The sequence below is a fragment of the Ceratotherium simum genome, chromosome 24 (genome assembly GCF_057802395.1).
Source record: "Ceratotherium simum simum isolate JZ-2026a chromosome 24, ASM5780239v1, whole genome shotgun sequence".
NCBI lineage: Eukaryota > Metazoa > Chordata > Mammalia > Perissodactyla > Rhinocerotidae > Ceratotherium > Ceratotherium simum.
The window spans coordinates 29,348,756-29,360,800 of NC_141923.1; the positions used below are offsets into that span (position 1 = coordinate 29,348,756).

The 12,045-nt window shown below is 38.5% G+C and overlaps 1 protein-coding gene across 4 annotated transcripts in view; it reads right to left on the reverse strand.

Annotated features, from left to right (window-relative positions):
- Positions 1-12,045, reverse strand: part of LIN52 (lin-52 DREAM MuvB core complex component) — a 111,305-nt gene that overhangs the window by 61,595 nt on the left and 37,665 nt on the right. Inside the window, exon 6 of one of the 4 annotated variants that reach the window (XM_087448239.1) lies at positions 4,404-11,007. The exons of the other annotated variants lie outside the window; for them this stretch is intronic. Coding sequence (XP_087304365.1) covers positions 10,988-11,007 — 20 coding nt within the window. The 3' untranslated portion in view covers positions 4,404-10,987. Of the gene's footprint in view, positions 1-4,403; positions 11,008-12,045 lie in introns of those variants that run through there. 4 annotated transcript variants of the gene reach the window in all.

Sequence of the window (12,045 nt, forward strand, 5' to 3'; positions counted from 1 at the left end):
TTTTTGTTTTATTTTTACAACTCTTTAAAAATGTAAAAACCATTCTTAGCTCACAGGGAACACAAAAACAGGCTGTGGGCCATGGTTTGCGAACCTTTAGTTTAGAGTAGTGCCATACAATGGAAATGTCTTATATATGTGCTGTCCAATATGGTAGCCACTAGCCACATGTGGCTACTGAGCATTTGCTAGTGTGACTGAGGGGTTAAATTTTTAATTTTAATTAATTTAACTTTAGGTAGCCACATGTGGCTAGTGGCTACTGTTTTGAACAGCGCAGGTTTAGAGGACCACCAATAGCCCACAAGAGCCCCAAAATTTTATGTATACTTATGTCCACTAAGAATCTACTGAAGGCTTAGACAAGAAGTAAATCAAGTATAAATACTAATTGTTATTAATAATAGCCTCCAATTGTTAAGTTAAGCATTGCACATCAATTCAAATGACTAACATCAAGGAGAGGAAAAACACTGTATAAGAAACCTGAAACAAAACTAGTTAGCGTTTCATGATTTATTAGTATGACATCTCTCCAATAATGTTTGGGCAAATCAGAATTTTGAAGTGTTGAGAGAATGAGTTTATAGGGCTTTGAGTTAAAAGAGACATACAATGTTCCTATTTCTGATGGAAGTGAAAATTTCTACCATTCAATTTGCATAGATTCTCCCATTGAAGACAGATGCAACTGAAATTAGGTTTCTGTTTGCCTGAGAAGACAACTGATTTCTCCCATCACTGATCTGAAATGCTCCTGGAAAATTGCGTTACTTCATTCATCACACTGCCACTCCCACCAAGGCCCCTAAAGTTCATGAGGTATAAACTTGCTTTGTTAGCCAAGCTGTTACACAAGAAACCTAAGTCCTCATTTCCACGTGCTGACAAATCATTTCCCAAGTCCATTAATGCATTCATAACTTGATTCTTGGAACTTCTGAAGTAGAAAATTAGGGGAGAAAACATTCATTCAACTTTAGAGGAAGCTTCCAGTCAATGCCTTTAACATCTGTTAAAGGCTATTTGTTTTCCCCACCTATCTGGGACAGAATTCTCATATAACTAAGCAAAGAATTTAAAACACACAGCAGGGTGCATATCACTACACATATGTCTAGCTGATGGTCCATGAGAAGACTCACATTATCCCCCTAAAAAAGTTTCACCTCCAGTATTTCCTATTTTAAAACAGTCCTGGAACTAAAGGCAGCATTCCTGAAGAAAGGAAAATCACTTCATGTAAAACATAGGTTGAATCACAGAACACAAATCAATGAGCGCAACCAGTTGGTATAATAAGTATTCACTCATAAGGCCCAAGTCAAACTATCTACTAAGAGTCTAGAGTTGGTACATCCATACAATGAATTCTATGCAGCGGTTGGGAAACAATGAGGCAGATCCATCTATATTGCTGTGGAAAGAGTCCAAGATACATTGTGGGGTGAAAAAACAAGTCACAAAACAGTATGTATATTATAATCTCATCTGTATGTGGTAATGTATATAAAAAAACGTTTTATATGCATAGATAATGTCTGGAGTGTTGGTGGAGAAACTGTTGGCAGTGGTTACCTCTGGTCAGTTTAGCAGGTAAGGTTTTTTACTTTTCACTATGTATCCTTCCATACTATTTAAAAATTTTTTTAATTAAGAGCTTATACTACTTGTATAAGTCTGAAATGTTCCTTTAGAAGCCTAGAGAGAGATCTCTGCAGTGATTTCCCAAGATACTAAGACAACATGGTGGCCCTTCTTTCCTGTTGCAATGTTGATAATTTAAAATGAAAAAGTCAAAGCTGTCCCTTTTGTACTTAAAGTCACTATAATGTTCTTAAGACTGCTCTGTCAATGCATTTCTATAACGGAGACAAGACAAAAAAATTCACATAACAGTATTATGAAACTGGAAAAAAAAAATAAGGCAAGTTTCAAATGGGGCCTTGGTAGGACAAGACAATCCACAAGTGCCGACCAGCTCCAGGGCTGTAAAGATCCCAGGGGAGCCATCACATTTCAATTACCACCACTAACATTACTTATTATTTGGCCTGCTCCAGTCCCTAAGGAAGGCAGCTTGTGATGACAATACCCAGCCTCTTCTTGTAAAACAATTCATTAGGCAAAGCAGAACAGCTGGGGCAGCCACGTGCGAGTTCTTAAAGCACTGCCCCACTGGGACCTCTGGCCCAGATTTCCCTTTTGGTGAGGGACAGCCACCACCCCTGTGACAGCTGTAGAGTCCTCCAGGGAGACTTCAGGTTTAATCAGTACTTCCTGCACTGGAGAGGGCCATTTGATTTCTAACATAAACTAATGGCACTCCTGCTTTCAGCAGGTTACACCAGACATCAGATAAGAGGCTTTAGTGCATTTTTATCTTGTTCTAATGCTCCAGAGTTAATGAGGCAGCAAAAGATATTGTCATAGAGCCTCAGTGTAGCTATATTATCCAATAAACAGACTCTTTCCAAGACAGGTTTAATATGGATTGAGGAGGTAAAGAAGGCTGGCTTAATATTGATCCTATTAGAGGATGAGAATCCAGTCACCAAAAGTAGGGCAAAATCATGCACATTCTGCAGTACTCAAACTGCTATGAGGAAAGTAAGGAGTCATCTTGAAATATTAAGAGTAAACTGCTGATTTTTACCATTTTAAGGAGCATAAACCTAACAGAGTTATTTGGCATTTTGGGCTAAGTTTTCAAAAAATGCTTCTAAAGGAATCTACGTATTATCATGTATTTTGCTGAAAAGTATTCTTAGGAGTTAGATTTGTGTGTGTGTGTGTGAGGAAGATCAGCCCTGAGCTAACATCTGCCAATCTTCCTTTTTTTGCTGAGGAAGACTGGCCCTGGGCTAACATCCGGGCCCATCTTCCTCCACTTTATATGGGACGCCGCCACAGCACGGCCTGACAAGCGGTGCCTCGGTGCACGCCCGGGATCCAAACTGGCGAACCCCGGGCTGCCGCAGTGGAGTGCGCGCACTCAACCACTTGCACCACCGGGCCGGCCCCAGGAGTTAGATTTTTTTAAACAAAACCAATACAAAAATGTCTTATTATATTAATTACACAATATATAATTAGATTAATATTAATTATGTTAATATTAAATACATTATGTGATATATTAGTAAAAGATATAGTTTTTTTTACAAGCTACAAAGCAAATTTTATTATGCTAAACAGTATACACTGCCTTCTAAATATCACCAGAGCCTACATCACATAGGCTTCAGAAATTCAACAATACTAATAGCCTATTATAACCAAGGCTATGTGAGAGACAGTGAAAATAAAAACCAGCCCTTAGATTCACTAGTCCAGGCTAACTGCATAAAACAAAGTTTTACTTTAACAATCTTTTTTTTCTTTTGTATCTCAGAATCTGTTTTGGTAAATATACAGAAATCAGAGAACCAAGTGTTTCTCTTCTCCATAACTAGAGATATCTATAGCAGGTTCTACTTAGAATCTGTTGAGTAGATAAAAATATTCATAAGCTGACCATTAAAAATAGTGAATTTTAAAAGCTGGCCATTTCTTGAGTGGTTTGCCCCCTAAAGATTAAAGAGTTGAGATGTTCTAATGTTTACTTCCTTTGAAAAAGAGCCAAAAGAAAAGAGTCTTTAAGATCTCTTTAAATGACTTACATTCACACTCATTTATGGAGTACCAAAAATACAATACGGTAAGGAAAACAGAATAAATCTCTAACCTTTGTTTATAATTCACACAAGATAATCAACAAATTATAAGAATGAAGTCCAATTCACAGATTAATATCCATATATACACCACTAAAATCACTAATTCTGAGCTTTCTCAACATAACCATCACCTCACATTCCTCTACTTCTACTGACCAATCATGGCTCTTGCACAGGTCTCTTGTTCCCTATGGCACAGAATGAGGGTGGCTTATCCCAATACCCATTCTCCCCTTCCTCCTTTTTAAGGGTATCCCAATTTTTAGCAAGCAAAATTACAGCCCAGAATAAAAGAATACATTCTTCTGCAGCTATGTCGGTCTAGGTGACTAAGTTCTGTGGGACTTCCAGGAAGACTGCTTAAAGGGAAAGGAATCAGCTGTGTGTGAGGCCCTTTTTGCCCTTCTCCCCTCCCATTTTCTTCTTGCCTACAACTCAGGCTTGATGGCTAGAGCTCTAGCAGTCATCTTGGGCCATGAGGTATCCTTTTAGATGGAAGCCATGCACTAAGAAAGTGGAGTGGAAAGAAGCCTTAGTCACTGATGACACTGTGGAGCTGCCCTACCAGCCTGGGCCTGTCTACCTCCAGCCTTCCTTTTTGTGGGGAAAAAGAAACTCTACTTTGTGTAAGCCACAACTATTTTGGATTTCTTTTTTTTTTTTTTTTTTCTTTTTTCTCCCCAGAGACCCTGTACATAGCTGTATATCCTAGTTGTAGGACCTTCTAGTTTTTCTATGTGGGACGCTGCCTCAGCATGGCTTGATGACCGAGGAGTAGGTCTGCGCCCAAGATCCGAACCTGTGAACCCGAGGCCACTAAAGCGGAGCACACAAACTTAACCACTGCGCCACCGGGCCGGCCCCTGGATTTCTTATATGTAGTTGAACCTCATCCTAACTAATAGACCTGATATCCACAACTTTTTAGCCTATAACCCTGCTAGTACTTTAAATTATTCATTTCAATGATGTCTTAAGACTTTAGCAAACAAAACTGAAGTTTTATAATGTATACCCCACTTCCACCCTAAATTGTATTTTCCTAGTCACAGGGGCTTAAAATCTTTAAATCATTTTGACTGTTGTTTCTGTCCGGTCTGTTACAATTTTATGTCTTTTTCCCCCAAACCTCTCTCAACTATCCTCTCCTTGGCATTCACACTGTCCTTTCTAGTACAAGCAGTTATTGCACTCTGGGACTGCAACAGCTTCCTAGCTAGTCTCTCAGATCCATCACCACATCATTCAATTCTCTCTGGGAGTTGCTGTCAGACTTTTGAAAACGATTCCTCAGCCTGGTCCTTCAGGCTTTCCATAATCTAGTTCCTCCTCACTTTTCCAACCACACTTTCTTACAGTCTAACTGATCCATACTCAAAAATTTCTTTCCAGTCTGAAGTGTCTTCCTTCCTCCCATACGCGAATATTAGCCATTAAGTCACTTCAAATTTCACCTCTTCCAAGAGCTGTTCCCCGAATTCTTTACCACACTTTTTCCTCTTTAGGAACTTGTAAAACCCATGCTCAGAGAGGGAAGCATGGTGTAAGATGAGCATGGTGTGAGAAAGGCCAGATCATGCAGAGATACAAGGCCAAGTTAAGGTTTTTGCTTTTATCCTAAAAGCAATGGGAAGCCATTGATGGGTTTTAAGAAATGAATGAGGTCACATGTCAATTTGCATTTCAAACATATTACTCTGACTGAAGAGTGGAGTAGCTATTGGATAAAAGATCAATTCTACAGCTAATTTGGCTAGGGAAGGGGAGAATTCCAGAAACAGATTAAAGAAGCTTGATAAAGTAGGCTTGTTGTAGAGGGAGAACTTGAAACTCAACATTGTCGAGGAAAATGATAGTCCTTTGAGTAAATGTATGTTTACCATAAGAAAAACTGGTAAATATTTATTAAAAGAGCTAATGTGCAGAATTTAGTACTAAATGTTCTCCTATCAAGAATGTATTGACATTTACAATGCCTGAACCTTGACTGGATCTTGGTTAAAAAAAAAGTTACACAAGATTTTTAGTGACAATTGAGGAATTTTGAACATGGAATGATGTTGGATATTTTCCAATTATTGTTCATTTTTCTTGGATGTAAGAAGAGTATTATTATTTTGTAGGAAATTGTGCTTATTCTTAGGAGATAAGTATTGAAGTTCTAAAGTATTTAGGGGTAAAGTGCCCAAATAGTTTAAGGAGAAAAAAACAGAACACACCAACACATACACACACACACACATGTGTGTATGAAGGGAGGCTCACTGGGTGCTTAAAAATTTTTAATAATGAACTACTGGAGGAAAAGAAGACAATGAAATTTCTTCTTGAGTTAGTGAAGAGTGGCTTCTCTCCTGACCTATTCGTGGCATTGATATTCATTTACTTGATAATTTGAAATAAGTTATTTTTAACCTACAGCTCCCAGGAAGTTCGAGATCTTAAAAAGTAAAATACCACATGAGGATTTTCACCCAAGAATGATCCCTTCTACAAGTAGTTAAAGATAGCCCTCGCTTTAGTTTCAAGCCTGGCTACTCTTGGATTCCAGTCTCAGCCTGATTAAGGAAAGCAAGGAAGAAACTGCCTGCCCTTTTCCAATCTGGAGACATGTTACTGAATCTTTCTCCAGCACCTATATTTATGAAACCTTTAATACAAAGTTATCAATCCCTGCTGTGTAGCCATTTCAGAGACTAGCAGTTACACAATTAGTATTCAAATAACCTTCTGCTGTGTTGCTTTTTTCTTTGTTAATACCATTATCCTCCAACACTGTGTGACTGTTGGCTAATTAAACGCTTGTTTTTACTGAACTTGACAGCTGACAGCAGCAGAAACAGAAGCAGACAACCATAAACTCTTTTCCCTCCAACCAGGAGAAAAATGCTTTCCCTGCAAAGCCAGAATGCTATACTGTCTCCATCTATAAACTATTTTTTGTGAGGAAACATTCTTAGTAATAACAAGCCTTTCAACCTGAGCAATCAGAAAGCTTATTTCTATAGTCAGACCTAGCTAGACATCTCACTCTTCTTTTGACTAATTAAGCAGGCATACAGGTGAAGCTCACTGACTTAGTCCAAACTTACTGTGTTTACAACCAGATCATATAAAATGGATAGAAGACAAAAGAAAAAATAAAGGTCTACATCAAAATGGATGTCAAGCAGTTCCAATACGGCATTCACTAAAGAAAACAATTTTTTAAGTACATAAAACAAAATAGGAAGTTACACCACCAAGTTAGGAGGAAAACTTGAAGTTTCGTTTGGTTGGTTGTTTTTAGGTTATTGCATATGTTTGTTAAGCTGGACCTAGTAAGCCATATATTAGAAGTTTTTTCTGCTCTAGAATTCTCACAAGCCTACTCCATGAAGAACACTGCTTGGCATGATGGGGAAGGAAAAAATGAGTGAAAAAGTGTCCCGGTTCTAAAGGAGGGCAACGACTGACTGACAAGTAAAGGGGCCCGAGTAGCTTATTCCTCTTACCCAAAGAAAGTAATTTATCCCTTGTTGAGTAAGAAGAAACCCTATTATGGCAATAGGAGAGATAAAGAATTAAAACCACAGACAATTTCAAATTTCATTTTAGCTATATTTTTCTCTAACCACACTTTTTACCACAGCTTCTGGAAAGAAGCCAAACAATTTTATATCATAACATCTCCTTTAATCTTCCCTCTCCCATCTACTGGTAGAAAGATGGCAAAAAGAATGCAAGCAGAAGAAGGAAGAGAAGTTAAAGGTATGGAGAAATCAACTCAATAACTCTCCATATTATTTGGACTTGGGGGCTGACTAAAGGTTGAGATTTATCATGCATCTTATCCTCTCTTTGTTAAACTGTACTGCTACCTACTACTCTTTTAAACTATCTGGCAGAAGGTTCAGGGTTTTGATGCAAGGACAGTTTTGATTCTTGAGGTATCTGCTCGAATATCAAATGTACTAGAAGGAAAGTATGTGTGTTTGTTTTTCCATCTATTTTAAAAGAGCTTCTCTTAACTTCAGTTTCTTTCACAATTGCTATAAGGAAAGAAAACATTAGAAAAATCCTGAAGGGTCTTTAAAGACAGGAATATTAAGAATTTCTGTTTTAAGACTCCCTTTCTCACGGCAAATGGTTGAGGGCACACCACTTCAGGCAGTGAGGAAAGAGCCATTAATAGTGGAGAATTAGGGCCGGCCCCGTGGCTTGGCGGTTGGGTGCGCACGCTCCGCTGTTGGCGGCCCGGGTTTGGATCCCGGGCACGCAACGACGCACCGCTTCTCCAGCCATGCTGAGGCTGAGTCCCACATATAGCAACTAGAAGGATGTGCAGCTATGACATACAACTATCTACTGGGGCTTTGGGGGAAAAAATAAAAACAAATAAATAAAAAAAAATAGTGGAGAATTAAGATATGGCAGATGTAGTTGTCATCAAAAGTATAGCTGGCCCCACTCTTGAAGAGGAATGAATGTTCTGAAGGAGAAATCTGGTGTTTTAATTCTAAGAAAAGGAAAATGGAAAGACGAAAAAAGACCCAAGTTTAATTATCAACAGTGAGAGAAAGGGGAAGTCATCTTGAAGGCATTGTATAAAATTAAGTTAGACAGGATTTTTCACAACTACCACATCAATATAAGTTGCATTTTCACTCAAGAAACGAACATTGTCCACGCTGTATTTTCAACACAGTTATCCAACACAAAATCATTTTACCTTAAACAATCCAACCAACCAACAAACAAGAGAGGCCAAGGTCTAGTATCAATTCCTATCCTACCATTCCTAATCTCCCAGCAAGTTAATGCAAATCAAAGCAAGCACTTCAGTGCTGCTGGTAGTGAAGACTGTTCCTTTCCCAAGAGAGGCCTGTAAAACAGGACAGTCACTGACAGCAGTACAATTACTGACAGAGATACAGACTTTATGGACATGTTTATCTCCGCTGTAAATCCACACTCTCTCTCCACTCCGATTCACGAGTCATAAAGAAATTGCAGATAATGAAAAAGTTGGGGAAATTTACAGCATGTCGGAAACCTCAGACAGCCAGAAGAAATTAAAGAGCTGACTAGGGATAAATCACACAGGTACAATTAAAACTTCCCACATACCTCCTTCATTTCCAAACTGAGGCACAGTCCAATGGAGCTGATGAAAAGTTGAGGTCATGACTCCTCAGGTTGTAATCATTTCTTAACTAACTGCGTGTTAAAAATTAGCCAATTCACGGGTCATGTGTAAATGCTGATTTCTTGCTGTTACCTTGATTTCCTTCACTCTCCACTAGAAGCACCCACAGAGCAATTCTGTCTGTAAACAGGCCAAATTGCAACAAGCAATAAGTGAAGAGGTGATGTCTCCTCTCCCACTGCCATCTCTGTAGGTGCAGGACATCTTTTACCGTCGCCACTGTGGACTGAGCATTAAAATGAGAAAGTGGAGCTACAATGGGTGAATGAAATTGGGGGTTTCTTCTTCCCCAATAAATAACCATTCTGAAGGTTTCATTTGATCTCTTTTGAACATTCCAAAGGAGATTTTAAGGGACTGTTATGTTTGATACTAGAATAAGAATTACTTCTGGTGATACTTGTTTTTCAATAGTGGACTGAGTTAATGGTCCATACTCTGATGTAACCATCTCCACATAAGCTTAAATGTGGTATGGCTTTAGCTATACCATTGCCCTCAGCTACCCAACTCGTGTTTTTTACATTCTTCCAGTTACAAAGGCTACAGGAGGGGAGGAAAAAACAAAAAGGCAAAACAAAACAAAAACCCCAGACTCTACCAGAATCTCTAAGTGCTAATTAATGTGCAACTCTTGTTTCAACAAAGTAAATAAGAAAAATACCAAACATAAGAAATAATGTCTATTTTTTAAATAATAAGGGTTAACAGATCGCCACTACTGAAGACTAGAATGTGAGTTAATTATCGGCCCCTCTATTCTGTAAGGCTATAAAATCCTCTGTGAAGGAAAACAAGGAAGATTCTATCAAATGCTGCACTCTTCCATTTTCCTCAGCTTATTTAGATGAAACTAGCAGGTTTTTTTTTTTTTTTGTGAGGAAGATCAGCCCTGAGCTAGCATCTGCCAATCCTCCTCTTTTTGCTGAGGAAGACTGGCCCTGGGCTAACATTTGTGCCCATCTTCCTCCACTTTTTATACGGGATGCCGTCACAGCATGGCCTGACAAGCGGTGCATCGGTGCACGCCCGGGATCTGAACCCGGGACGCCAGCAGCAGAGTGCGTGCACTTAACTGCTACGCCATGGGGCCGGCCCCCACTAGCAGGTTTAAAAGACATTAACCCAAACACTTACAAGATCTCTCTGGAAAGCAGAAATGCAGAACACAGATTTTACCCACTAACTTCTATGTAACTGAACCAAACTAAGAGTGTTAACAAAGTTACAGACAAGTCGATACTAATCTTTGTGTTTCTCTATAGGATGAAGCTTCAAGCAAATTAGCTCTAATATGATTTGGAAATTCTGAGCCCTGTCAAGAAATGAAGGTTAACAGGCTTTTTTAGAATTATGGAGGATGCAACTGACATGGTTTCGATTTTGTTCCTATTTGACTCCTTGATGATTTGAGGTCTATTTTACACTTCAGAGAACCCAAATGTCATTTTCATTTTATCTATTAAGATTTTATTCTCTATGGAATAAAAATAGTTCTAAGGAAATACTGAGAGCTTCAACCCAGACATCGCCACCATAAAAAACTTAGGTCCTGTCTGCCTCACGGATCTCAGTTCTATTCACCCATGAGCATAAGACATGGTGTTTGATCTGCTTTTGCTTATAATGAAAAGTTCCTTAGGCTTATAAGCATCAGATTGCTGTCCAGTATCAAACAAGAACTGTTAAATAGAGGCAGAGTTTTATTTATAAGTTCCCAAGAGGCAAATCATATTTTATCAAATGAGTATTTGAGTGAAGCCAAGAAAGAAATCTACTGTTATTATTCTTAGAGGCAATGATACTGCTGGATTAAGAATCAGAAGACCTGGATTCTAGTCCCAGTTTCGCAAGTAACTAGGTGTGGGAAAATCAATGAAGATCTCTGAACCTCAGTTACCTCATCTGTTCAAATAGGAATCGTAGAATAGTAGTGAGAATTAAATGAGAAAACACATGTAAGAAACATAGCAGGCTCAAAAAGGTTACTTGCCTTTCCCTCTTCATGAGATATGATTCAGATTCCTGGTTCTGTCACTAATGAGCTGTGTAGCTGTCCTTAGGAAGTCACCTAATATCTTTAGGCCTCTGTTTCTGCATCTGTAACATTAGAGGGTTGGGACTTGATGATCTCTAAAGATTCCCTTTCAGCTCTAACACGCTATGATTACCGATTCTACCACTAAATTATTGGGTGACCCTGGGAAAGTCACTTCATTTCTTTAGACCTGTTTCCTCACCTTTAAATACTGGAAGATGAACTAATAGAAAAGTAGACAAAGATTTTACTAGGAAATTCATAAAAGGAGGAAAAACAAGTGGCCAGTAAACATAATTTTATTAGCAATTAAAGAAACGCATACAAAAAATACGGAAACACAGGGGCCAGCCCAGTGGCGTAGTGGTTAAGTTCGCACGCTCCGTTTCAGCAGCCCAGGGTTCGCCGGTTTGGATCCCGGGCATGGACCTATGCACCGCTCATCAAGTCATGCTGAGGCGGTGTCCCACATAGAGCAACTAGAAGGATGTACAACTATGATATACAACTATCTACTGGGGCTTTGGGGAGGAAAAAAAAAAAAAAGGAAAAAGGAGGAAGATTGGCAACAGTTAGCTCAGGGCCAATCTTCCTCCAAAAAAAAAAAAAAATACTGCAACACAATTTTTCACCTATAAAATGGGCAAGTATTAAAAAGTTTAACAATATGTAGGGTTGGCTAAGATGTAGGAATACATGTACTTTCATTTACTGTTCTTAGAAATATAATTTGGACAGGTCTTCCTGGAGGTCACTTTGGCAATATGTATAAAAAATTTTAAATGTACCATTCACTTTGATCTAGAGCATAGGATGCTCATCACAGTGTGATTTACTTTAGCAAAACACTGCAAACAACCTAAATGGCCATTAAGAGAGAATTAATGAAATACATCATAAATAATCATATAATGGTATTCTGCACAGTCATAAAACTGATGATTTTGCTATGTTTTCATGGGTATTGAAAGATGTTCACAATGCACTAAGTCAAAAAAACAGGCTGCAGAACAGTAATGGCATGATGCCATGTACGTAAAATTTATATATATATGTATATATACATGTATGTGTGTATGTATGTATGCGTGAGTGCATAA